At 42.5% G+C, this 24134-nt stretch overlaps 1 protein-coding gene across 1 annotated transcript in view; it reads left to right on the top strand.

Annotated features, from left to right (window-relative positions):
- Positions 1 to 23242, top strand: part of oacyl (O-acyltransferase like) — a 55743-nt gene extending 32501 nt beyond the window's left edge. Inside the window, exons 9-15 of the mRNA XM_080188648.1 lie at positions 440 to 605; positions 2066 to 2145; positions 5859 to 5972; positions 8405 to 8534; positions 10476 to 10662; positions 16466 to 16608; positions 23138 to 23242. Coding sequence (XP_080044774.1) covers positions 440 to 605; positions 2066 to 2145; positions 5859 to 5972; positions 8405 to 8534; positions 10476 to 10662; positions 16466 to 16608; positions 23138 to 23242 — 925 coding nt within the window. The remainder of the gene's footprint in view (positions 1 to 439; positions 606 to 2065; positions 2146 to 5858; positions 5973 to 8404; positions 8535 to 10475; positions 10663 to 16465; positions 16609 to 23137) is intronic.
- The last annotated feature ends 892 nt before the right edge of the window (positions 23243 to 24134 follow it).

The raw sequence follows: 24134 nt of genomic DNA, 5'->3' as shown, positions 1-24134 counted from the left end.
GAAATGGTTGCGAGTGATACTGGCAAAAGTACTTCCTTCCAATCTGTGACGGCAGCATTTGCGGCATGTCTTGTATGTAAGCTGTATTTTCCATGCGATTGGGAAAAGTTGCCAGGTAAAAGTGTGAAAGAGGTGACACCGCATTAAATTCTGTCATTTGCATTCTGCCTGTGTCCTGGGAGTTGAATTCTCTGGTTTGACATTTCAGCTATCTGATTACCCATCTGCAAAATAGGAATTTCTTTGTGGAAGTTTTACATACTGTTTCTTTGCAATGACACACTGTAAGAGATGGATCTAATTATCTGCTCCATCTCCTTTCTGTGACTTTATTGTTATATTGGATAAATAATAGTGGATATTTTATAGAATCTATCTATCAGTCAATCTGAAACATGATGAAACAAAATTGCTGAGCATTCCTTTCCTTTATTTTCAGAATTCTACCACTTTATCTGTACACAATGTGCTTATTTATTGGAATGTATTCACTCATTCCCTGGAGGTCCTTCGGAGAAAATGCAGCATCCCATTTGGATAATTGCAAGAGATCTTGGTGGACAAATCTGTTGTTTCTGAACAACTTTATAATGATTGATCAATGTGTAAGTTTTGTATTAGTACAAAGTCAGACAGTTTATTATTTACAGATCATTTATGGTTTTCAAAGTAACCCAATGTGTATACTTTTCGATTTACACTATTATTTAAGCTAGATAACCAGTGCATTATTTATTATGTTATGTCCAACAGAACCACAGCTGTAGTTGTTAGGAAAAATAATGGCTTCAATTAATGTTGCTGTGCTGGGTGGCAGAGGTTTGGCTTTGTTAAAACTGCATACAACCCTAAGCAAAAATATCGGCAAATACTGCTCTTTTCCAAACAACTGCTTCCATGATGTTTAAGTATTCCATGGAATTGTGGGACACTTCATTAACATTATTGAAATATGGAAGCTTAATTTACTATGTTAATGAAGTGTCCCCACGGCTCTTAAACTAACTCACTGCAGCTGGCAGATTTCAGGTCAATTTTGCTGCCCTAGGAAACCTGATTTAAATCAGTTTCTCTATTGAAATATGGAAGCTTAATTTACTGAGAAACTGATTTAAATCAGGTTTCCTAGGGCAGCAAAATTGACCTGAAATCTGCCAGCTGCAGTGAGTCAGTTTAAGAGCCGTGGGGTTATGCTGCAACTGTACAGGACCTTGGTGAGACCACATTTGGAATATTGTGTGCAATTCTGGTAACCTCACTATAAGAAGGATGTGGAAGCATTGGAGAGAGTGCAGAGGAGATTTGCCAGGATGCTGCCTGGTTTGGAGGGTAGGTCTTGTGAGGAAAGGTTGAGGGAATTGGGGCTTCTCTCTTTCGAGTAGAGGAGGATGAGAGACGACTTAATAGAGGTTTATAAGATGATAAGAGGGATTGATAGAGTGGACATGCAGAGACTATTTCCTCGGGTGGATGTAGCTGTTACTAGGGGGCATAACTATAAGGTTCATGGTGGAGGATATAGGAGCAATGTCCGAGGTAGGTTCTTTACTCAGAGTGGTTGGGATGTGGAATAGACTTCCTGCTGTGATAGTGAAGTTGGACACTTTAGGAACCTTCAAATGGTTATTGGAAAGGCACATGAGCACACCAGAATTTATAGGGAGTGGGATAGTTTGATCTTGGTTTCGGACAAAGCTCAGCACAATATAGAGGGCTGGAGGGCCTGTAATGTGCTGTACTGTTCTATGGTATTCTAAGGTAACAGGATTTGTGTGCACAGCGAATGGACCCAGAGAATTGCACTTACTGCCTCAAACTACTCGAAGATGTGGAGTGGGGCAAAAGAGGGGCACATTCTCCTCTCTGGAGGAATTCCTGTGACTGGTTAGAAACTTGAAGGATTTAGCCCAACCCCTAGTTCTGGTGCCTTTGTCTCGATCAGCTGTGCACACATTGCACCCCAAAAGGGAGCAGGATTTCTTGGCTAGGATGTTCTAAGAGATGAAAGGAACAGACTGCTATATGTTTATTATGACATAGCTTACCAAAAACAATGTGTTTGCAGTGCATGGCTTGGACATGGTATCTTGCAAATGACTTCCAGTTTTACATCACAACACCTGTTTTCATCTTTCTACTGTACAGGTAAGCTTCATTGTGCAGTGGGGCTCAGTTGCTTGTAATAAGTGATTATTGATGTCCAGTGAGGTTCACTGGTTCCTACATTGGGATTCTCTGATTTTCTGGTTATGTGGTGTTGTCAGTGCGTTATGAGCATCCGCTCCAATACTGGAGTGTTAATCTCAGTGGAGAGGTGGCTGGATATAGCACTTGGGGTGAATGGGGAGGCAAAGGTTATGGGGAGAAAGTGGGATTAGGCTATTGAGTTGGATGATCAGACATGATTGTGATAAATGGTGGAGCAGGCTCAAAGGGCCAAATGGCCTCCTCCTGCTGCTATCTTCTATGTTTCTATGTTTTTGATTTTCCAGGTTTTACTTCTTTAACTTAATGTTGGTGATCTCCATGTCCATTTTAAGCTGATAAGGGTAACTTGACAGAGAGAGACACATAGGGACCAATTTTACTATTTTCATTCTAAGTGCTGAATCTGGGCGTAATTCAGATCCGACTTAGAAATCCGTTCTCAGGCGCCTCCATATGCACTCAGCCTCTGAACCGCTTGGTTAAAATAAAATTTGAAAAAGCACGCCTGTGTCAGATCGCTCCAGGGCCGCAGACACATCAATATCCCCATTATTCATCCCCCCACTACCCACACACATCACTGACCCCCTTATCCATCTCCCCCCCACTACCCAGCCCAATCACCACTCCTACCCCCCCTCTCCCCACCACCGATTGCTTGCAGAGCGGCAGTGGATCCCCCCACCAGAGATACATCTGTAGATCTGACCTGCCTCCCTCCGCCCCCACCCCCACCGCTAATCTGAGTCAGGGAGCTATTGGAAACACTGACCGCGCTCTTCAGCAGCTGAAGCACCCAATTCAGACTTTTATTCAGCAGGTCCATTACGGCCCGGTTCCAAATTGGCAAACATGGTGGTAAAGGAGGAAATGCTGATAAAGTTGGGTGGGCTGTTCATTAATTCAGTTTAAATGCATGCAAATGCATTTAAATCCCCATTGCGCCCATCCTGGGCGCGAATTGAATCGCTGCCATTCCTGGGTTTCGGTAAAGTGGCAATCAGTGCGAATGCAGGCATGGATTGCGTTAATGGCTTTCACCCGACTTTACTACATTTTCGCGCCCGAGGTAAATGGGCCCGATTTTTACCATTTTCATTCTAAATGCAGAATTGGGTGCAATTCAAATCTGACTTGGAAATCTGCTTTCAGGTGCCCCCATACACACTTAGCCTGAAAAAAAGTTGCGGGTCTGCATCGCGCAGTTGGTGGGGCTTAGTGTGCCTGAAATGATCGGAGCTCTGAACTGCGCATGTGCAGTTAGAAAAAAAATTGGAAAAGTGCACCCATGTCAGATCGCTCCCGAGCTGCAGAAAGTGGCTCAGGAGTGAAAAGCAGGAGAGATGGCCCTCACAGACATCACTGCCCTCCTTATCCATCACCCCCCCCTCCCCCCGCTACCCAGACTGTTTGTGAACCCCTGCCCCCTTCTCCTGCCCACCAATCAGCTGCAGAGTGGCAGCGGACCCTCCCTTGCCCCCCTGACCAGAGATCCATCTTACCCGCCCCCCCCCCCCACCCCCCACCCCCGAGAATGATTTGGCCTCACTTCCTCCCCCACCCCCCGAGGTACATCTGACCCAACTCCCTCCACCATCAAGAGAATGATCTGGCTTCACTTTTCCCAACTCCATCCCCCCTTCCCCTCCTCCACCCCCCCCTTCCCTCCTCCTCTCCCCCCTCGCCCCCCCCCCCCCCCGCCTCCAGAGAATGATCGGGCCTCACTCCCTCTCTCACCTCTGCCCAGAGAATGATCTGGCCTCACTCCCCTCCACCCTCCCCCCGAAGTACGTCTGAGCCGCCTCTTCCTTCCTTCCCCCACCCCAACCAGACAACGATGAGCCCTCCCACCAAACCACCAGCACCCCCCCCCCCCCCCACACCCAACCAGACAATGATCGGGCCTCCTTCCCCCCTCCCATCCCCACCAGAGAATGATCTGGCCGGCCTCCCTCTTCCACCTCACCACTACCGATCTGTGTCAGAGAGACGTTGAAAGCTCTGAACTCACCTCTTCAGTAGCTGGAGTGCCCCAACAGACTTTTATTCAACATGTCCATTTTGGCGTGATTCTGGCTTCCCGAACATGGCGTTAAAGGGGGAAATGCTGACAAAGTTGGGTGGGCAGTTCACTAATTCAATTGAAATGCATGCAAATTGCCATTGAGCCTGTTTCGGGTGTGAAGCAGATTGCAGCCATTCCCAGGTCTCGGTAAAATGGCCACCTGCGTGTACATGGGTGCAAATCATGTTCATGACCTTACACCCGACCTTATAATGTTTTTGCGTCTGAAAATTGCGCAAAGTAAAATTGGGCCCATAAAATTTATTTATTAATATCACAAGTAGGCTTACAAGTTACTGTGAAAACCCCCTAATCACCACACTCTGGTGCCTGCTTGGCTACACTGAGGGAGAATTTAGCGTGGCCAATGCACTTAACCAGCACGTTTGTCGGACTGAGAGAAGAAACTGGAGAAAACCCACACAGACACGAGGAGAACATGCAGGCTGCACACAGTAACCTGAGGCTGGAATTGAACCCGGGTGCCTGGTGCTGTGAGGCAGCAGTGCTAACCACAGTGCCATTGTGCCTCCCAACATATTAGCCTTACAAAACAGCTCATAAGAACATACGAATTAGGAGCAGAAATAGGCCATTCAACCCCTTGAGCCTGTTCTGCCATTTTGAGAAGATTATGGCTGATCTGATTCTGGCCTCAACTCTACTTTTCCATTTATCCCCAATAACCTTTGACACCCTTGTCATTCGAGAATCTTTCTATCACGGCCTTAAAAATACTTAATGACCATGCCTCAATCCATCACTTCCTGGGGAAGCAAATTCCACAGACTATAGACACTCTGAGAGGAAACAAAACTCATCAACTCTGTATTAAATGAGAGACCTGTTAATGATGGGTGATGAGCAAAAGTCTAAAGCTATACATACTTTAGTGGCCACGTTCAGGGAGCATGATGGGATCGTCTGCCAGCTAAGTACTCATAGGTCAAAAAAGAAAATAAAGATCAGCCAAAGGAAAACAGACCTAAAACAATGGCAAGAAACCTTTAGAGATAATTGACCATTGACTTTTTGTTTCGGAAGGCCTACCACATTATGTATCTCTCAGGACTTGACAGGCTAATGGTGGGCCTTCCCCTGGGATTGAACCACCCTTCCCAATGCTGAATTCCTTGATCAGGCATGGAAAGCCTTTGAATAAAGGACATCCCAGTCTCCTGGAAGTCGGCAAGAATGGGATTGCTTCTTGCACCATCAGCAATGACAAGATGAGGCCCTTCAATGGGCATTCATTCCCCACTTTGCAAGTAATCCTTGGTACCCATTTTAAATAGGTGGGTGAAATTTCTTTAGCAATCTCCATGAGGTTTCAGGAATATTTAAACAATGTTACTGGTGTCCAATTGATATATTGGGTTACCAATTGGGAAATCTTGTTGAGGGGTTTGGGCAGCGGGAGGAACATTTGGAAAGGTCTGGGAAAATTATCTTTTTTTTAACCTGCTTTGGATGCTTTAACTTTGAAATAATTTCTTAATGGTGACAACTTGACATTGCTCATCAGGATGAGATGAATGATGTTATATTTAAGAGTCGGCATTTTAACTTTTCTATTTGTGTTCAGGAATAGGTTTCTAATGATTGTCCTGGCAGGGTTGCTGTTGGTGGCCTGTTTTATTGTCACTGCTTTGATCTCCTGGTTCTTCAAACTGCCAATAGGACTTCACTTTGATTCCAGGTAGGGGTTGGATTCAATACATTGTTAACTCCAGAAAAATAAGTTACTACCGAGATATTAATAGACAAATGCTTGAAATGTTTATATGACATTCCTCCATTTGCTATTTTAAACAAAAGTTTTAGCCCTGGTGCAAAGACTCCTCGGAGCTGCTCACCCTCTGCTACTAAGACATCACTGGAAGTGTGGTGGGGATGCTATTTACATGCATAAATAGGATTCCCACTGCCCCTCTAAAGAATTGGGAGAGGTTCTGAGAAACTCCGGGCTCACGCCTCCAACTAAGTAGCAGTCAGATGCATGTCATACAAGTCTATGAAACATCATCTGCTGACAGCATCACCAATAACTTCCAGGCAATAATTTCTGGTTGTAGTCAACATGGGGCTGAAGTAAACATTGTGAAGAGATCTAAAATATGCCTTATACCCCAGTGCATTTAAATGCATAGTTTAATTAAACCATGAGCTGATTTTTTCAGTTGCTGTGGGGATGGGCACTGATATGGGCAAGTGTGGAATTTTGAGCCATTGGTCAGTTCCCCACTCCATCCTGCTCCAGGCCATTTTCCTGCAAGCAGGTTGAGGAAGGGCTGGCAATTTGCAGAGTTAGTGGCCACTTAATGTAATGATGAAGTCAGCCCTCTGGAGGAGCGTGGCAGATCAGAAGGCTTCCAGATCAGGAGGATATTTGGGGTATGTGTGGCACGGTGGCACAGTGGTTGTACTGCTGTCTCACAGCGCCAGGGACTCGGACTCGATTCCCGGTTGGGCCACTGTCTATGTGGAGTTTGCACATTCTCCCCGTGTCTGTGTGGGTTTCCTCTGGGCACTCCAGTTTCCTCCCACATTCTGAAAGACGTGCTGGTTAGGTGCATTGACCCAAACAGGCGCCGGAGTGTGGCGCCTCTGAAAATTTCACAGTAACTTCATTGCAATATTAATGTAAGCCTTAATTGTGACAAATAAATAAAATGTTATGTACTGGGGGTTTAGGGATAGAAGCTGGGTAGAGTCCTGCCCCATTTCTTAGAGATTCAGAAAATAATTTAATGCTTTGAAGATTTGTTCTGAGTTATATTTACACGCATGGAAAGAGTTATGGTGAGGTGAGGAAAATTGCTGAGTGGACTTCCTACTGAATGATGTTGCTTTTTAATTTATTTTATGTTCACAATTGCAATTCAGAATCTCAATGTAAACTGGTCAAATTCACAACTGAAAAATAACTAAGAGGGAAAGTTGAGACTGAGCAGACAGCTTGGAAAAAACGAAAAGAATTAGACTAAATTTACGGTTAAGTATGAAGTGCAAAGGAAGAAATAAATTTTACCGGCTCCCACCAACTGCTTTACAGGTGGGGGGGTTAGGGCGCATAATACTCACAGGGTGTCTTTTCTGCCCTTGACCTGTAAGAAATGTTGGGGGTGATGGAGGTGAGGTGAAAGGTGGGGATCAGGTAAGGCCTAGGTCAGCTCACCTGCTCTCATCCTAGTTGAAGTCTATTGGTCACTTGCTTCTAGCTGGCTTCAGTTCTGAGGCGGCTGTGAGGAGGGCAGGGACAAGTTAGGCCGCGTGGGCCTCATACAGGCAGGAAGTGGGGGAACCCCTTGCTGGTGCCTTTTTCTGACTGGAACACCCCTCCCACATCAGTCAAACCTCCACCTTTCCCCCCTCACCACCTCCCCAGGTGCTCTGCCCCCTTCTGTACCGTACTTACCTTCATCCTGGGCACTCGGCACTTTGAATATGGAGGCTGCTTGTTACCCATTCAATGGCCATTGCCCCTGGTGGCACTACTGGAATTCTGAGGTGAGACTTCTTTCCCTCCACTGAGCTGGGCAGCCACCATCTGCCCATGGGCTACACATACTCAAATTAAAAATAGCTAAAGATGAACTTGAACAATACCTAATGGTTTCAGTTGAAGAAAAGCTCAGTGAGTACATACATTGCAGAGCAGGAATCAGCAATGTAAATAAATGTATAGTCAAAACAAATGAGTACACATTGGAAGGAGTCAGCTTAGAATGGAAGGCCTGGAATTGCCATAGTGATCACCCTGAATTAAGCCTTGGATGTTATTCAAAGGAGATCCATGAGACCAATTCCTAGTGTCATGAGCTTACGATATGACGAATGGCTGGAAAAACATGGGCTATCTGGTCTTGAAATGAGATGCTGAGAGATGACTTCACAGGGTAGATAAGAAAGGAAATGTTATGGAATGGGTTAACCATGAAAACTACTTCAAACTGAATTATAATAGCGTGACATGAGGATTCAGAACTTATTGTTAGGTCACTCACATACGATAATGTTTGGGATTTTGAGCAATGTGAGGCCAGACCTTCTCACCGTGAATTTATTAGATAGCATTATTTTAATATCCATTTACTTTCTGTCACTAAACATTTTCATGTTTGTCTTCAGACTGTTTACACATGGGATGTACAACATACAATATTATACAAAGCCTTATTGCCGTTATGGTCCATTTTTAATTGGAATTATGCTGGGCATTTTACTGCATCAGAGAAAAACATCTTTGCTGACAACAAAGGTATTTATTTTAAGACAATTGATGGGGTGAAAAAATCAACAGTAGATTTTTATGTTCTGTTTGTGTGGTGGCAAAACTTGTCCTAAGTGTATTTGTTTGTGAAGAATTGTGGATGTTGTCTGTGTGCAGATGACTTGAAGTTGACTGATATACGTATTCCCAACACCCCTCCCATCATTTACCGTAATGAAGTCCAATAACTCTTACTGAAGGTTTGGCTTTGGATTCAAAGGGTTCTTAGTTTGAGGCAATATTCTTTTGCTCAGAACCCCTTTATTTATATTATTAACTATTTGAAAGGTTATCACAAGAGGACCTAGCACCGCACACATCTTCACTCATTGATTGACACAGATCAGTAAAGAACATGCTCAGTAGCTATCATTAGAGTTGACCCTTTGCACGACAATAACTGTGTATATCATGACATCCTGTGACAAATGTTGACACTTAGTGCAAGCAATACATTTGCTGCCTGATAATCACCATTTTGCAGAAAAAGTCATACAGGCAATGAACACCAAATCACTAGTTCAAACTATATTGATGGAACACTTGCAAAAATAAAGGTTGTCACTGGAGAGGTTCATCTCTTCAATCTCTCTCACATAGAAACATAGAAAATAGGAGCAGGATTAGACCATTTGGCCCTTTGAGACTGCTCTGCCATTCATTTTGATGATGGCTTGAGCAGTGCAGCAGATTGGGAGAAACCAACGAGGTTTATTTAGTCTCCCAAGTGCTTTTCTTTAGTGCAATCAGCTCTGTCCCAGAAATTGGCACAGAGCTGATTATCACATGGAAATTACAATGATTAGCAGACGTGAAATGGAATTCTCCAGACCCACTCGTGATGCCACCTCCCCAGCACTGGGAATGGTTCCCTCCAGCAGGGTTTACGACTGCTCCCCACTAATGGGCAACAGATTTCCTCACCCCGCTAGTGGGGACAGAGGCCATTGAGGCCCTCTGCGAGGTCAGAGGCAAGGGGGAGGTGTCACCCCATCTGATGCCCGTCTCCTCCTATCCCAATGTCCAACTTCCTCTTCCACTGTCCAATTCTCCTCCCTACCCACCCACAAGTTTCTGACTCCCACCCCCAGTGTCTGATGCAATCCAAAGCTGATGTCCGATACTCTATCCTCACCCCCCCCACCTCATTCACTTACTGTAGAAACTTACTTTCTCCCTTTCAATGGGACTTTTAAAATCACCTGCTTTACAGCAAATAGTGCCTTAAAAAGGGGCTACGTTCTTCTTCGCTTTGTTCCCTTAACACTTTGTCGCTGGAGCTGGGAAGATGCTGCTTGAGTCTCACCAGACCTGAGCCAGGAAGATCAGGCGAGACAGGGGCTATACATTTTAAGCATTGCGAAGTCTGTATGGAGTAGCAATCTGCTGCTGATTGCCACACCACGAAAGTTATGGCCTAACATCTCTTCTCAAGAAGGGAGAGAATAGATAGATGACTATATTTATCACAGATTTTAGTGCTAGTTGCTGGCAAATTCTTACGGGTTGCTTTTCCTCTCTTTATATGCTAGATCATAGTGTTCCTCCAACTCATTTCACTGAAAGAAAAAATGGAATATAAGTTCACAGTAAGATCCATTTAGAATCCTGATTGTCACTGTATCTCCATACAGTTCAATGCATCACTTACTTTAGCAATTATCCACGCTCTTTCTGACCTATGATGGTTCCACCCCAAAATGCATGGAATTAAAGTCCTAATTTGTAACATGCCTCAATTACAAATTGTTCCATGCCTTTGACTCTCTGTGGTCTGCAAGATTTTCCCACCCTTCCTTCTGACCAAGACTTCAGCACCTGTCCTAATATTCTCATAAATGTTCTGATCCCAAAGTTACACTGAACATTCTTTTGTATCAGATGCAGATTGATGTTACTGGAACAACACCAATGTTCTTTCTTTTCTAGACTCAGGTTCTTACTGGCTGGCTGTGTTCTCTGAGCACCATGGCTGCAGTGATAGCACTCGGGTATGCACTAGATGACTCAGTTGAGTACTACTCTGTACTTCCTGTGCTCTATCAGGCATTGCACAGAACTGCATGGGCTGCTGCTGTTGGCTGGATCATACTTGCATGTGAAGAAGGATATGCTGGTACAGTACTATCATTGGGAAAAATAGCCCTTTGAAAATTTTCACTTGTTAAAAACTTAAACTAGATTTTCCGCGGATGCATTCAGATTTTCTCTTGTGATTACTGACAACAAGGAGTGATCCTCAGTCAGAACATCTAGCTGAAGTCTTAGGTTATATCTTGACATGAGGTAAAAAAAGACCAGTCTTATCAATCTCACTACCTTTAACTCTTGACTGAGATCTACTAATGCCAAGAATTAAACCTTTTGATGTACATGGATTGTGTTCATACTAAGTAGATAGAGCATATTTTACTTTGACTTAAGTTATAATACTGAAATAGCATTCAGGAAGGCATCAAAATGTCTTAAAATGACATCTCAAAAAGCCTGTTATTTGATTTGATTTATTATTGTCACATGTATTAGCCTTAAGTAAAAAGCATTGTTTTTTGCGTGTTATACAGAAAAAGCATTTCATTCATAGTGAAGGAAACAAGAGAGGGGAGAATGTAGTGTTAAATTAATGGCTAGGGTGCAGGGAAAGATCAACTTAATGTGAGGTAGGTTCATTCATAAGTCTGACGGCAGTGGGGAAGAAACTGTTCTTGAGTTGGTTGATATGTGACATCAGAGTTTTGTATCTTTTTCTCGACTGAAGGAGGTGGAAGCGAGGATGACCAGGGTGCGTGGAATCCTTAATTATGCTGGCTGCTTTGCCGAGGCAGCGGGAACTGTAGACAGAGTCAATAGATAGGAGGTTCAGGTTGGACAGTTTACATCAGAATCTGAAGTCAATCTACAACCAGCAGATAGAGGTTGAAACTGTAGCAGCAACACAATTCTTCACTGTAGGGGAGCTCTGACTATCAGTCATGTACTAAGCACTGACAGCCATCAACAGGCCAATGAAAGGTTATAGGATAGTTTTGAAGTACATTAATTTTATTTAAAGATGTCACATTCATAGTTTTCTCAAAAAAATGACGTTAATGCATTGTGAACAGCAAGCCTGCTTGAGTAAGGAGTGTTCTCATCAAATTACCTTTAAAAGCAAACCATTTCACACTACTGAAATAAATGCAGAGTTTTGAGAACCAGTGTGGTACCTGTCATACTCAGATAAGTGCTAGAATATAAGCAATACTTGAAACACTCCATGTATTTGTGAATGCCTATTGAATACATGCAGCACGTTTGGAGGTTTTAAGGTCAAATTTTGTTCAGGACCCTTTGTGGTGTTAAAGAAAGGAAACTGGATGCACTCAAAGAACTAACTTTATAATGCAAATACTGAAAGAAAATGGTGGGGTGAAGTTCATCCCTAAGCAAAGAACATTCAGTCACAATTTTTTCAAAATCATTAGGACATGTATATTGGGATTTATGTACTGTGGGTGGAGAATTGCAGTCGTCTGCTGCACGAACATGCATACTGCAGACACAGTTCTCTGCAGCAATCCCAAGATAATGAGAACTATTATTTAATTGAAACTCTAACTTAACAAGAAGACGTCACATTTTTAAATATCAAACTACAGTAACTATTATTTTCTTGCAAGGTGAGCAGCCAAGGCTCTAAGTCTGGGGCAACATCAAAGCTGAAAAGACTAGTTGAAAATGCAGCAATCTGAGGAATAAGGATGTAAAAGTTTTAAAAGCCTGTGACTTGTTAAGGAAGGAGAAGACTGAAGGAAGAAAGTTAAGCCATTCTGAAATACTGCAAAAGAATTAATTTGAAGTCCTTGGTGAGGATTGAAGGAGAGGAAGGACGTGTAGGCTGGCACATTTGAAATTTGGGCATGAAAGGAAAACTTAGATGTGCAATAGCCATTGTAAAATAAATAGAAATCCACAATAGAGAGAGGGGAAGTGAGAGAAAGACTTTATCAAACAGCATTTTCTTCTAGTATTTTGCGCATCTTAAGTCACCCCAGGTAAAAAAAAACATATTCAAGCTTTGCACATACTTCAGTTTAGTGGAAAATATTGTGACAGGATTTGTGTGCCCCTTCCAGTCTGTAACTGAGTGTGCAAGGTTTGTGTAACAATTCCAGTAACAGGATAACATGGAGAGACAGAGCTAATGTACATTTTGCAGTTGTCTTCTTAATGTCACTGTTGCATTCTGCAGACAGTCTTTGCTGCAACAAACAGATAAGCTGACCATCAAAGCTTCTCATAAGTGGAGTTTCAAACACATGACAGCTGGCTATTAGCACACAATGGAATGCAATCTATTTTAAAGAAGTTTCAATTTCTTATTGTCAAAGTCATCAAGATGCCATTGAATCAGATATACATCCTTAGTCTTTTGTGATGAAATTCATTAGTTCTTCTTTATTCCTGGCAGTTTTTAGACAGTAAGAAGTCTCACAACACCAGGTCAAAGTCCTTATTTGTTTATTTGGTAGCAAAAGCCACAAACTTTCAAAGCGCTGCTCCTTTATCAGGTGAGTGTTTAGAGTCAGGAATGAGTCAGGTGAATGTGTAGTCAGGACAAGAATGTGATAATGAAGTTTTTAGAGTCAGGAAGTCTGGTGGTCTATTGTCCTTTCATTTGTACTGAGAGATTAGACAATGGTAAATTCATCAGGAGAACTGGCCAGACACACCCTTTGGTAATCCAACTTTAGATGTTTCTGGAAACCTGGCCAATTATCCAGTCAGGTGACTACTGCAGCAATTTTAAAAGAGTGTTTTTGGCCTTTCCAGCTGTTTCTTTCCACATTACATCTCTTTTTCATGCATGGAACATTAAATTATGAGCGGCATGGATAGAATGAGCACACATAGTCCTTTTCCCAGGGTAGGGGAATTGAAAACTCGAGGGCAACGGTTTAAGGTGAGAGGGGAAAAATTTAAAAGGGACTTGAAAGGCAACTCCTTCATGCAGAGAGTGGTGCATCTATGGAGTGAGTTGCCAGAGAAAGTGGTCGAGGCAGGTACAATAACATTTAAAAAGCATTTGGATAAGCAAGGATTAGAGGGATATGGGCCAAACATGGGCAATTGGGACTAGCTGGGAGGACACCATGGTCAGCATGGACTGGTTGTACGAAAGGGCCTGTTTCTGAGCTGTATTTCTCAAAGACTCTACTTGTTATAGAACTATAGAATTTTGAAAAGATGAATATCAAATTGATCGAGTCAGGACATGTGGCAAGGATTTAAATGTAGTATATACTTTAAATATGCAAGATTGAGTTGACAATTGTACCAATAGAAATCCACAGCGACATAACATTAATATCATGTTGCATCTGATGGTGAAACAGGGAATTATGTGCAGCTGAGGGAATGGTTAACATGAAATTGGATGCATCAACCATTGGTAACCGTTAATAGAACATAGAACATAGAAAAACTACAGCACAAACAGGCCCTTTGGCCCACAAGTTGCGCCGATCATATCCCTACCTATCTAGGCTTACCTATAACCCTCAATCCCATTAAGTCCTATTATTAAAATTAATATTTTTAAAAATTGAAAGGGAGCCAAGGATAAGCCATGCAGCTGTTTGGGAAAAAGATGGAAGCTAGTGTATGTACATTATACAAAGAGAAGTTAGAGATTTTTTGGCCAGTCTGGGAAAAGCAGCAGAAGACTTGGTCAATTGAGGGGCCTTATTGATGGGCCACTGTTCAATATCTCAACCAAATGAACAGAAAGTCAGTGGAAAGCAGCTAAGCAGCTGTTTGGTGGAAGGCTGCTATAACTGGAAGCAGAGCAAACAGTCCCTAGCACAAAAGTAAGAAACCTGGAGTGGGTACAGGAGGAGATTGTGGCCATGGGAGGAGGGAGGTGGTCCAAAATTCTGGCTGGGTCTGGTGGAGCAAGCCTGAGCTTAAGATTGCATGCTACCATCAAATAGTAACCTGATTAAATAATGAAAGACTCCACCCACTTTGGCTGGGTGTTCTTTGATCCTGCAATTAGATTGGGACAGGAGATCAGTGGTTATCGTCTGCCTGTCTAGTGGGATATAAAGTAGGGCTCTCTTCTCAATCTTTGGAGAAGATATCTGGCACTTGAGGCAAAATCTCTGAAAAATAAACTTGAGGCACAAAATTTACAAAACAAGTATCTTCTATTTTGGATGGTTAGATTCTTAATTATTTCACAAGGGTACTGGTGAGGTGGGACATGTTGGGTACATGTCAAGATTTCTGCCATTCAGAGAATACTTGCCTTTCGTAAAGTGGGACTGTGGCTGCAATATTAAAGGACGTTCTGTCGACTTCAAAAGTGTGAAAAATCTCTACAAAAGAGCAAAAGTATTTTTAGGTAGTTAATCAAAATAAAGAGATAAGGAGCTAGATGTTTGGAGTCATACCAAAGAACAGGCCCTCTCATTCCATCTTGCTCCTGCGATCCCTGTTGCTGGCAAGATAATGACATTAAAAGGAAACAAATCAGCTGAGAAGCAATGGGCAGGGAAACAATATCAAAAAGAGTTTCAGCTTCTGATTGTCAACCAGCAACAGTTGCTGGAAAATAATGAGCCATGTCATGACTCACGTGGATATTATTTGTGAGGGACTCTCAAATTGAAACACCGTTTTGTGGGGTGAATGGTTTTGTCTTTGGAATAGTGTGAGAAATTATGTGAAATCCCCATAAGAATAACTAGCCCAGTCATTGTGTAACAGTTAGTAAAGTCTATTTATTAAATTAGAGAAAAGAAAAATACATACAGATATGACTATAATACGCTAAGGCAATTAAATATAGAAATTACTAAACACGTGCAACAGTTTATGTAGTAATTACCCCTTGTTACGAAATACATATCTGCAATCCCTGAACTCCTTGAGATTTTCCTATTTCCAAACAACATTGAAATTAAATCAATCTATAAATCAAATCCAGCTTATGGTTACCACACAGTACAAGACAGGTAATCAAGTCTGGGAAATGTCTTCTCCTGGTCCAGTGAAAATATTTAAACTAGCTCTACAAAGGTTTCAGCACTATCTTGGTTATAAAACTTCTTAGATGTTAAAATGGCCTCTTAGTTGTGATATTTTAAAATGGCCTGTCGGCTGTTATATGTTACAATGGCTCTTGGTTGTGAGATGTAAATTAGCCCGCCTGCTTCTGCAGATATTGACAATTATACCATGATTCCACTTTGATTCTCCTTTGTGTGTATTTGGGCTATCTGCATCTCTCACATTCCTTAACTCTCAATCAGTATCAGTATGCCATCACTGATCTCTCAGTCATCTAGGTATGTTATTTCCTGGTAACAGGGAAATTTACGCCTAATTCTGCCTGGTTGCCCACTAATCTTGTTGCTGGGAAAGGTTACATCTCATCATTCCATTGAATGCTGGCTACTGCTATCACTATGCAGGTTTTTACCTTTTGCTGGACAGATCATACCTTCACATTCTTTATTAAATTCTTGTTCTTGCTATTACTAGGCAGATCCATGATGTTTTGTAGACATTTGTTATGAGTACTCCCATGAAGAACAGAATGACAACAATCACTCGCTCTGCATTGTAGAATTGTATCTCAACAAGAGTCAGCGCAACAGAAGAGAGGAGAAACTCTCAGGCGGAAAAACAAAAAGAAAAGTTTTGGGATACTTACCTTGCCAAATATGCTGAAATGTTTGACTTGGATCTTATCTTCAATCATTCAGCTTATCTTCAATTTAGGAATACAGTATATTGATTGTTCAATAAGGGATTAAAGTTTGTGTTGATTTTTGATTTGCGCATGTATATTTATTGGCCGAATGTCCAATGAAACCTTGGGCTAAATTCTCAACTGTTATTTTAATTTAATTTTCTATCAATTTTCCCCTTAGGTTTTGTTAGAAGTTTGCTATGCAGCAAGTTATGGATCCCACTAGCCAACCTCAGCTATGCTTGCTTCCTGATACATCCTGCTGTAATAGATGTGTATTATGGGCTACAGGAGACACTCCTTCATTACACAGACATTAACATGGTGAGTAATCTCAACACCTCCCATGATTTAATACTGGGCATGTTCAAGTGTTTTCCACAGCAATAACAACAACTTACATTTATACAGCATCTTTAACACATTTCCAGCTGTTTCACAGGAGCATTACCCAATAAAATTTGGCAGCAAGCAACAATAGGAATTATCAAAGCAGATGATCAAAATCTTGATCAAAGAGCCAGGTTTAAGAGGTGCCTTAAGAGCGAGAGACCGAGAAGTTTAGGGAGAGAATTTCAGAGGTTGAGTTTAGGGCATGGGGTCCTTAATTATGCTGGCTGCTTTGCTGAGGCAGCGGGAAATGTAGACAGAGCCAAAGGATGGGAGGCTGGTTCGCGTGATGGATTGGGTTACATTCACAACCTTTTGTAGTTCCTTGTGGTTTTGGGCAGAGCAGGAACCATATCAGCTGTGATACAACCCAGAAAGAATGCTTTCTATGGTGCATTGGTAAAAGTTGGTGAGAGTTGTAGCTGACATGCCAAACTTCCTTAGTTTTCTGAGAAAGCAGAGGGGTTGGTGTCAGCATGTGGGGGACCAGAACAGGTTGTTGGTGTTCTAGACACCTAAAAAACTGAAGCTCATGATCCTTTCTACTTCGTCCCCTTTGATATAGACAGGGACATGTTCTCCTTTACGCTTCCTGAAGTCGATTACAAAGAACAAAGGACAAAGAAAATTACAGCACGATAACAGGCCCTTCGGCCCTCCAAGCCTGCACCAACTATGCTGCCCAACTCAACTAAAACCCCCTACCATTCTGGGGACCATATCCCTCCATTCCCATCCTATTCATGTATTTGTCAAGATGCCCCTTAAAAGTCACTATTGTATCTGCTTCCATTACCTCCCCGGTAGTGAGTTCCAGGCACCCATCACTCTCTGTGTGAAAAACCTATCTCGTACCTCTCCTTTAAACCTTGCCTCTTGCACCTTAAACCTATGCCCCCTAGTAATTGATTCTTCCACCTTGGGAGAAAGCTTCTGGCTCTCTATTCTGCCCATGACTCTCACAATCATGTAGACTTCCATCAGGTTGCCCCTCAATCTCCATTGTTCCAATGAGAACAAACCAAGTTTCTCCAACCTCTCCTCATAGCTAATACTCTCCACACCAGACAACATCCTGGTAAATCTTTTCTGTACCCTCTCCAGGCCCTCCACATCCTTTAGGTAGTGTGGCAACCAGAATTGAACACTATGGCCCTATTGCATGGTTTCGGGCATGAAAACGTGGTAAAGTCGGGTGTGAGGCCATAAATGCAATCCATGCCTGTGTCCGCACAGATGGCCACTTTACCGAAACCCAGGAATGGCCGCGATCCGCTTCACACCCATAACGGGTGCAATGGCAATTTAAATGTATTTGCGTGTTTTTCAATTGAATTAATGAACTGCCTGTCCAACTTTATCAGCATTTCTCCCTTTACGACTGTGTTCGCCAATCCGGAATCGCGTCAAAATGAACTGCTGAATAAAAGTCTGAATCGGGCGCTTCAGCTGCTGAAGAGAGCGTTCAGAGCTTCCAACGGCTCTCTGACTCAGATCAGTGGTGGGAGGGAGGAGGGACACAGGTCAGGTCATTCTCAGGTTGGGGGGAGGGGATGAGGACAAATCATTGTCTGGTTTTGGGAGGGCATGGGGAGGGCTGATCATTGTCTGGTGGTTGTGGGTGGGGGCGGTGGGGCTGACCATTGTCTGGTGAGGAGGGAGGAGGAAGCAGGTCAGATGTTCCTCTGGCAGGGGGGAAATGAGGCCAGATAACTCTCTGGAGAGGTGGGGAATGAGGCCAGATCATTCTCTTGTGGAGGGAAGAGAGTGAAGCCACATTGTCCTCTGGGTGGGGGGGGGGAGTGGTGCCAGATCGTTCTGGGGGTGGGGGAGGTGAGTGAGGCCAGGTCATTCTCTGGGAGGAGTGGGGAGGAGGAGGGATGTGGGTAAGATGTATCTTTGGTGGTGGAGGAAGACCTGATCGCTCACTGGGGAAGCAGATGGATCTCTGGTGGGAGGTAAAGGGGGATTCAGAGGGGTCCGCTGCCACTCTGTGGGCGATTGGTGGGGGGGGAAGGGGGCAGGGGGTTGCAATCGGGCTGGGTAGTGGGGGGGGGTTGGTGGATAAGGGGGACAGTGATGTCTGTAGGGGCCATCGCTCCCACTTTTCCTTCCTCTGCCACTTTGTCCACTTTCTGTGGCCCAGGAGCGATCTGACATGGGGCACACTTTTTCACGTTTTTTTCCAATTGCGCATGCACAGTTCAGACCTCCGATCATTTCAGCCATGCTAAGCCCCGCCCACAGTGTGAATGGGACCTGCAATTTCTATTTCAGGCTAAGTGCCTATGGGGGCACCTGAAAGCAGATTTCTAAGTCGGATCCAAATTGCACCCAGATTCAGCATTTAGAATGAAAATGGTAAAATCGGACACTAAATTCCAAGTGCAGCCTCACTAAGGGTCTATAAAGCTGCAACATGACTTGACAATTTTAAAACTCAGTGCCCTGGCCAATGAAGGCAAGCATGCTGTAAGCCTTCTTGAATACTTTCTCCACGTACATTGCCACTTTCAGTGATATTTGTACCTGTACACCCAGATCCCTCTGCCTATCAATACTGTTAAGGGTTCTGCCATTTACTGCATGTTTTCTATTTGTATTAGACCTTCCAAAATGCATTACCTCACATTTGTCTGGATTAAACTCCATCTACCATCTCGCTGCCCAAGACTCCAAACGGTCTATATCGTGCTGCATCCTCTATCCCTCATCACTATCTGCAACTCCACCAACATTTGTGTCGCTCACAAACTTACTAATCAAACCTACATTTTCCTCCAAATCATATATATATATATATATATATATATATATACACATATAGCAAAGGTCCCAGCACTGATCCCTGAGGAATGCCACTTGTTGCTGCCCTCCATTCAGAAATGCACACTTCCACCGCTCAGTCTTCTTTGACTGAGCCAGATTTATATCCACTGTTCCAGCTCATCTCTGATCCCATGTGACTTCACCTTCTGCACCAGTCTGCCACGAGGGACCTTGTCAAAGGCATTGCTGAAGACGAAGTAGACAACATCCACTGCCCTACCCTCATCAGCCATCTTTGTCACTCCCTCAAAAAACTCAATCAAGTTAGTCAGACATGACTTCCCCTTCACAAAACCATGTTGCCGCTTGCTAAAATGCCCACTTATTTCCAAGTGGGAATAAATCCTGTCTCGATGAATCCTCTCCAATAATTTCCCTACCACTGATGTAAGGCTTACCGGCCTGTAATTACCTGGATTATTCTTGCTACTCTTCTTAAACAAAGGAACAACATTGGCTATTCTCCAATCCTCTGGGACCTCCCTTGTATTAAGAAGTCTCACAACACCAGGTTAAGGTCCAACAAATTTATTTGGTAGTAAAAGCCACTAGCTTTCGGAGCGCTGCCCCTTCATCAGGTGAGTGGGAGTGCTATTCACATTCAGGGCATATAAAGACACAAACTGAATTTACAAAATAATGGTTGGAATATAAGTCTTTACAGGTAATCAAATCTTAAAGATATAGACAATATGAGTGGAGAGAGCGTTAAGCACAGGTTAAAGAGATGTGTGTCACATCTCCACATCATGACTTCCCCTGTAGCCAGTGAGGATAAAAATTTTCTCTCAAGACCCCAGCAATTTCCCTCCTTATCTCTCTCAGTATTTTGGAGGATATCCCATTAGACCCTGGGGACTTGTCTACCTTAACGTTTCTGTCCTGAATCCCTATCAAATTACACTTGAAAGCTTTCCACATGCCAGATGTTGATTTGCTCTCAAACATCTGTCCCCAGTCTACGTTCTTCAGTTCTTGCCTAATATTGTTGTAATTCCTCCATCTCCTTCGTTTTGAGATTGTGAAAGGATAAAGGTCTTCCTTTCTGTTCAAGTACTCCAATTTCAGGTGTGTGGACACTGGATGAGAACAGTAATAGTAACAAACACAGAAAATGCTGGAAAATCTCAGCATGCCTGACAGCATCTTTGGAGAGAGAATACAACCAACATTTCGCGTCTGGAAGACCCTTCATCAGAGCTAATAGCAAAGAGGGTAGAGGATTGTAATAGGACAAAGGGAATGTAAATGAGGATGAAGAAAGCTGAGAGAGGTGCTAAAAGTGTCCATTAAGTGATCCGAATGTGTGACCAGCAGAACAGAGATACAGAGGTTAAGGCAATTGCCCTGAAGGACTGGGGGCGTGGGGATGGGGGCAGGTGGCATTATCAATGTACCAAATAAAGGTGTTGTGGGAGGGGGTCAGAGTAGGACTGGAACAGGACTGCTCCACATACCCCATAAAGGGACAGGCATAAATGAGACCCATGTGGGTGCCATAGCAACACCTGTTATTTGGAGAAAGTGAGTTGAGTTAAAGGAGAAATTGTTGAGTGAGAGAGCCAGTTCAGCCAGACAGAAGAGAATGGTGGTGGATGGGGATTGTTCAGGTTTCTGCTCAAAAAAGAGGCGAAGAGCTTTTGAGGCCATCCTGGTGGGGAATGAAGGTGTCGAGCAATTGGACATCCATTGTGAGGAGAAGGCTGTTTGGGCCATGGAACTGGAAGTTGTTGCTATACATGGAACATAGAATACATAGAATCCCTACTGTGCAGAAGGTGGCCATTCAGCCCATCAAGTCTATACTGACAACAAATCCACTTCAGGTCCTACTTCCACAACCCCACATGTTTACGCTGCTAATCTCTCTAACCTACATGTCCCAGGACACTATCCCTACAATCTCATTCATTTACTCTAGCTAGTCCTCCTGACACTAAGGGGACATTTAGCAAGGCTAATCCATCTATCCCACACATCTCTGGACTGTGGGAGGAAACCAAGCACCCGGAGGAAACTCACGCAGACATGGGGAGAATGTGCAAACTCCACATAGACAGTGACCTAGGTCAGGAATCGAACCCAGGTCCCTGGAGCTGTGAGACAGCAGTGCTAACCACTGTGCCACCATGCTGCCCATGGTGTAGGGTATGAGAGGAATCATGGACGTAAGCAGGATGGGACTGGACGAGAGGAGAGAGAATGGAGTCAAGATAGGAGGAAATGAGTTGAGTGCAGCAGGAACAGGCTGACAGGATGGGCCTACTGGGGTAGCTGTTTGTGGACTTTGGGAAGAACAGCATTATGCTTACCTCTGATCCACTCTATCAGTGTAAAATAAATGAGCACTTACCATGTCTTGTCCCACAATAATATGAATTGGATCAAAGAACATTCTTTTGATTTTAAAATATATTTATTTCTAAGGAATTAAAGAAAAGTACATCTGAATATACAATAAATTTCTGATAAATCTGGATCATTTTGACCTGGAATTGTTTTTTTTTTGTTGACATAATTTCCCCCTAATATCAGCTTAACTGGCACAAGGAATCATGGAATTTTTCAATGTAGCTTGCACTCAGTGCAACTTGCCTTTCCATGGTTCCTTCCCCTCATTTTAATATTGTGCTAGGACTAGAACCTGCCACAAAACTGGCCATGCCCCTAGATGAATTTTTACTAATCACGCTCATTTGCAAGCATTGAAGGAATCTTCAAAGATTGAAGCTGGAATGTAAAGGCAAAAAGACATCAATAGGTATGTTTTGGATGTTATTATTAAAGATACTGTCGTATCCCAATCTAAACAGGAAACAGTTTAATATGTTTTTTTAAGAAGTTATTTTAAGGAATTTAAAATCAGTTTACTCACAGATGGCGGAGTCGATTTTATGATTTGAAACATTATAATTTGTGATAAACCCGTTTTCTGTTGTATTAATCAAACCATTCCAAGTTAACACTGCAAAGTACATCAAGGAATATTAGTTAAAGAAAATACCTCTTCAAGTTGTGTATCAGAATATTGCCAGATTATAGTAGTTCATTTTGTTTTTGATATATGAATAAATCTGAATTGAGATTTAGTTTGGGAGAGAGGGATCTAAAACCCTTTGCAAAACTGATGTGACTTTGGGTGCAATTTGTTCTAGAATTGTGGATTATCAGGAACATGATCTTCAGTGTTTTAACACAGTGGAACGCCTGGGTGAAAGACAGATTCATACCCTTCAATTGCTGTTCCCTCAGGCTGCATTCTCTGACCTTGCTTGCAGCTGGGATTCTCCAGTCCTGCTGCAGGGAATGGAGATTTGGCTAAAGGCAAAATTCTCCATTCTCACTGGCAGTGGTGGTGGGGCATGAATGGCCAGAGAATTCCATTTTTCATTTCTTATACTATGAATGTCCTTAGGACTTCTCCTCCTTCATCACCTTGATACTTGCATATCATTTTTTACACTGCTTTTCTGGCAAAATTACAATGACGGAGTTTGAACAGCGTTGAGGAAATTTCAAGCTTATGTGAGAGTTACATTATACAGACACTTAAATTCCTGAGAGAGTCTTTTCTGTGTTTTTATTGTTTTAAATTGATGAACCATTCTAGTTTCCTCTTCTTTTCTCTTTCTAGTTTTACCTCTTCATTGGTCACACAGTTTTGGCGCACATTCTTGGATTTGCACTCTGCATACTCGTTGAAAATCCTATTCAAAGGTTAAGAAAATCCTTCTGGTGATCTAAATCTAGAAGAGATCAAGTAAAATCTTTCATATTTCTGTCTGGAGAACCAACATTTTGATTTTGTCTTCATGAACGTAATATACTGAATTGAACTTTTATGTACCAAGAATATGGCCTACTGGTTCAGAGAACATCTGATTCTTTGATGGCATTAGCAAAGAGGATTATTAACACCTCTGCACTCTATGAAACTGTTTAAGAAAATATGGTAAACAAAATTTGATGCAAGTTTCATATCTCAGTCTATATTTGAGCTGTCCTAGTCTTATTATCCTCCAACCAGTCTTCTTGAGGAATGTGTCATTCATTTAAATTCCTTTAATAATACAATGCTTAACAGTTCTCAGAATTAACTTTTAATTATGGGTGTAGATATATGATAAGTTGCTGCATAAAAAACTTATTTCGCTAGCTATTGAAGTCTGCCTTTCTGGAAAACACTAGTAAATAAAAATAGACAATGAGAAAGTACTTTCTGTTCCTTTGTTAATCAAAAGAACGCTACCGTTCCACACCATGTGAAATTTACGTTAATATATGTTGCTGAAAAAAGTGACATGCTGTCAAAGCTTGCACTCATCAGATACGCAAGAATACTAAATATAAAGGGAATAACAAGTAACATCATCAGTCATCTATTGAGGAAATATAGCAGCACAAATGGATCAAACCGAAAAGTGAAAGAAATTTGTGCATCTATGGTATTGAACAAATTGGTAGTAGGGTTATTAATTTATGTGATGCCTTACAGTGTGCTTGATCTACGATGCTCAAAGGTCTTATTTTCTTGATTTCAATTTTGATTTCAATTTTACATGTGTCTGTATTGTCTTTTTCAAAGACATTTTTGTTTCTTATGGCCTGAATTTTATGCTTCCCACACCACC

The sequence above is a fragment of the Carcharhinus amblyrhynchos genome, chromosome 1 (assembly GCF_965287045.1).
Source record: "Carcharhinus amblyrhynchos chromosome 1, sCarAmb.v2.hapA, whole genome shotgun sequence".
Lineage (NCBI taxonomy): Eukaryota > Metazoa > Chordata > Chondrichthyes > Carcharhiniformes > Carcharhinidae > Carcharhinus > Carcharhinus amblyrhynchos.
This window is presented reverse-complemented; position numbering and strand designations above follow the sequence as displayed.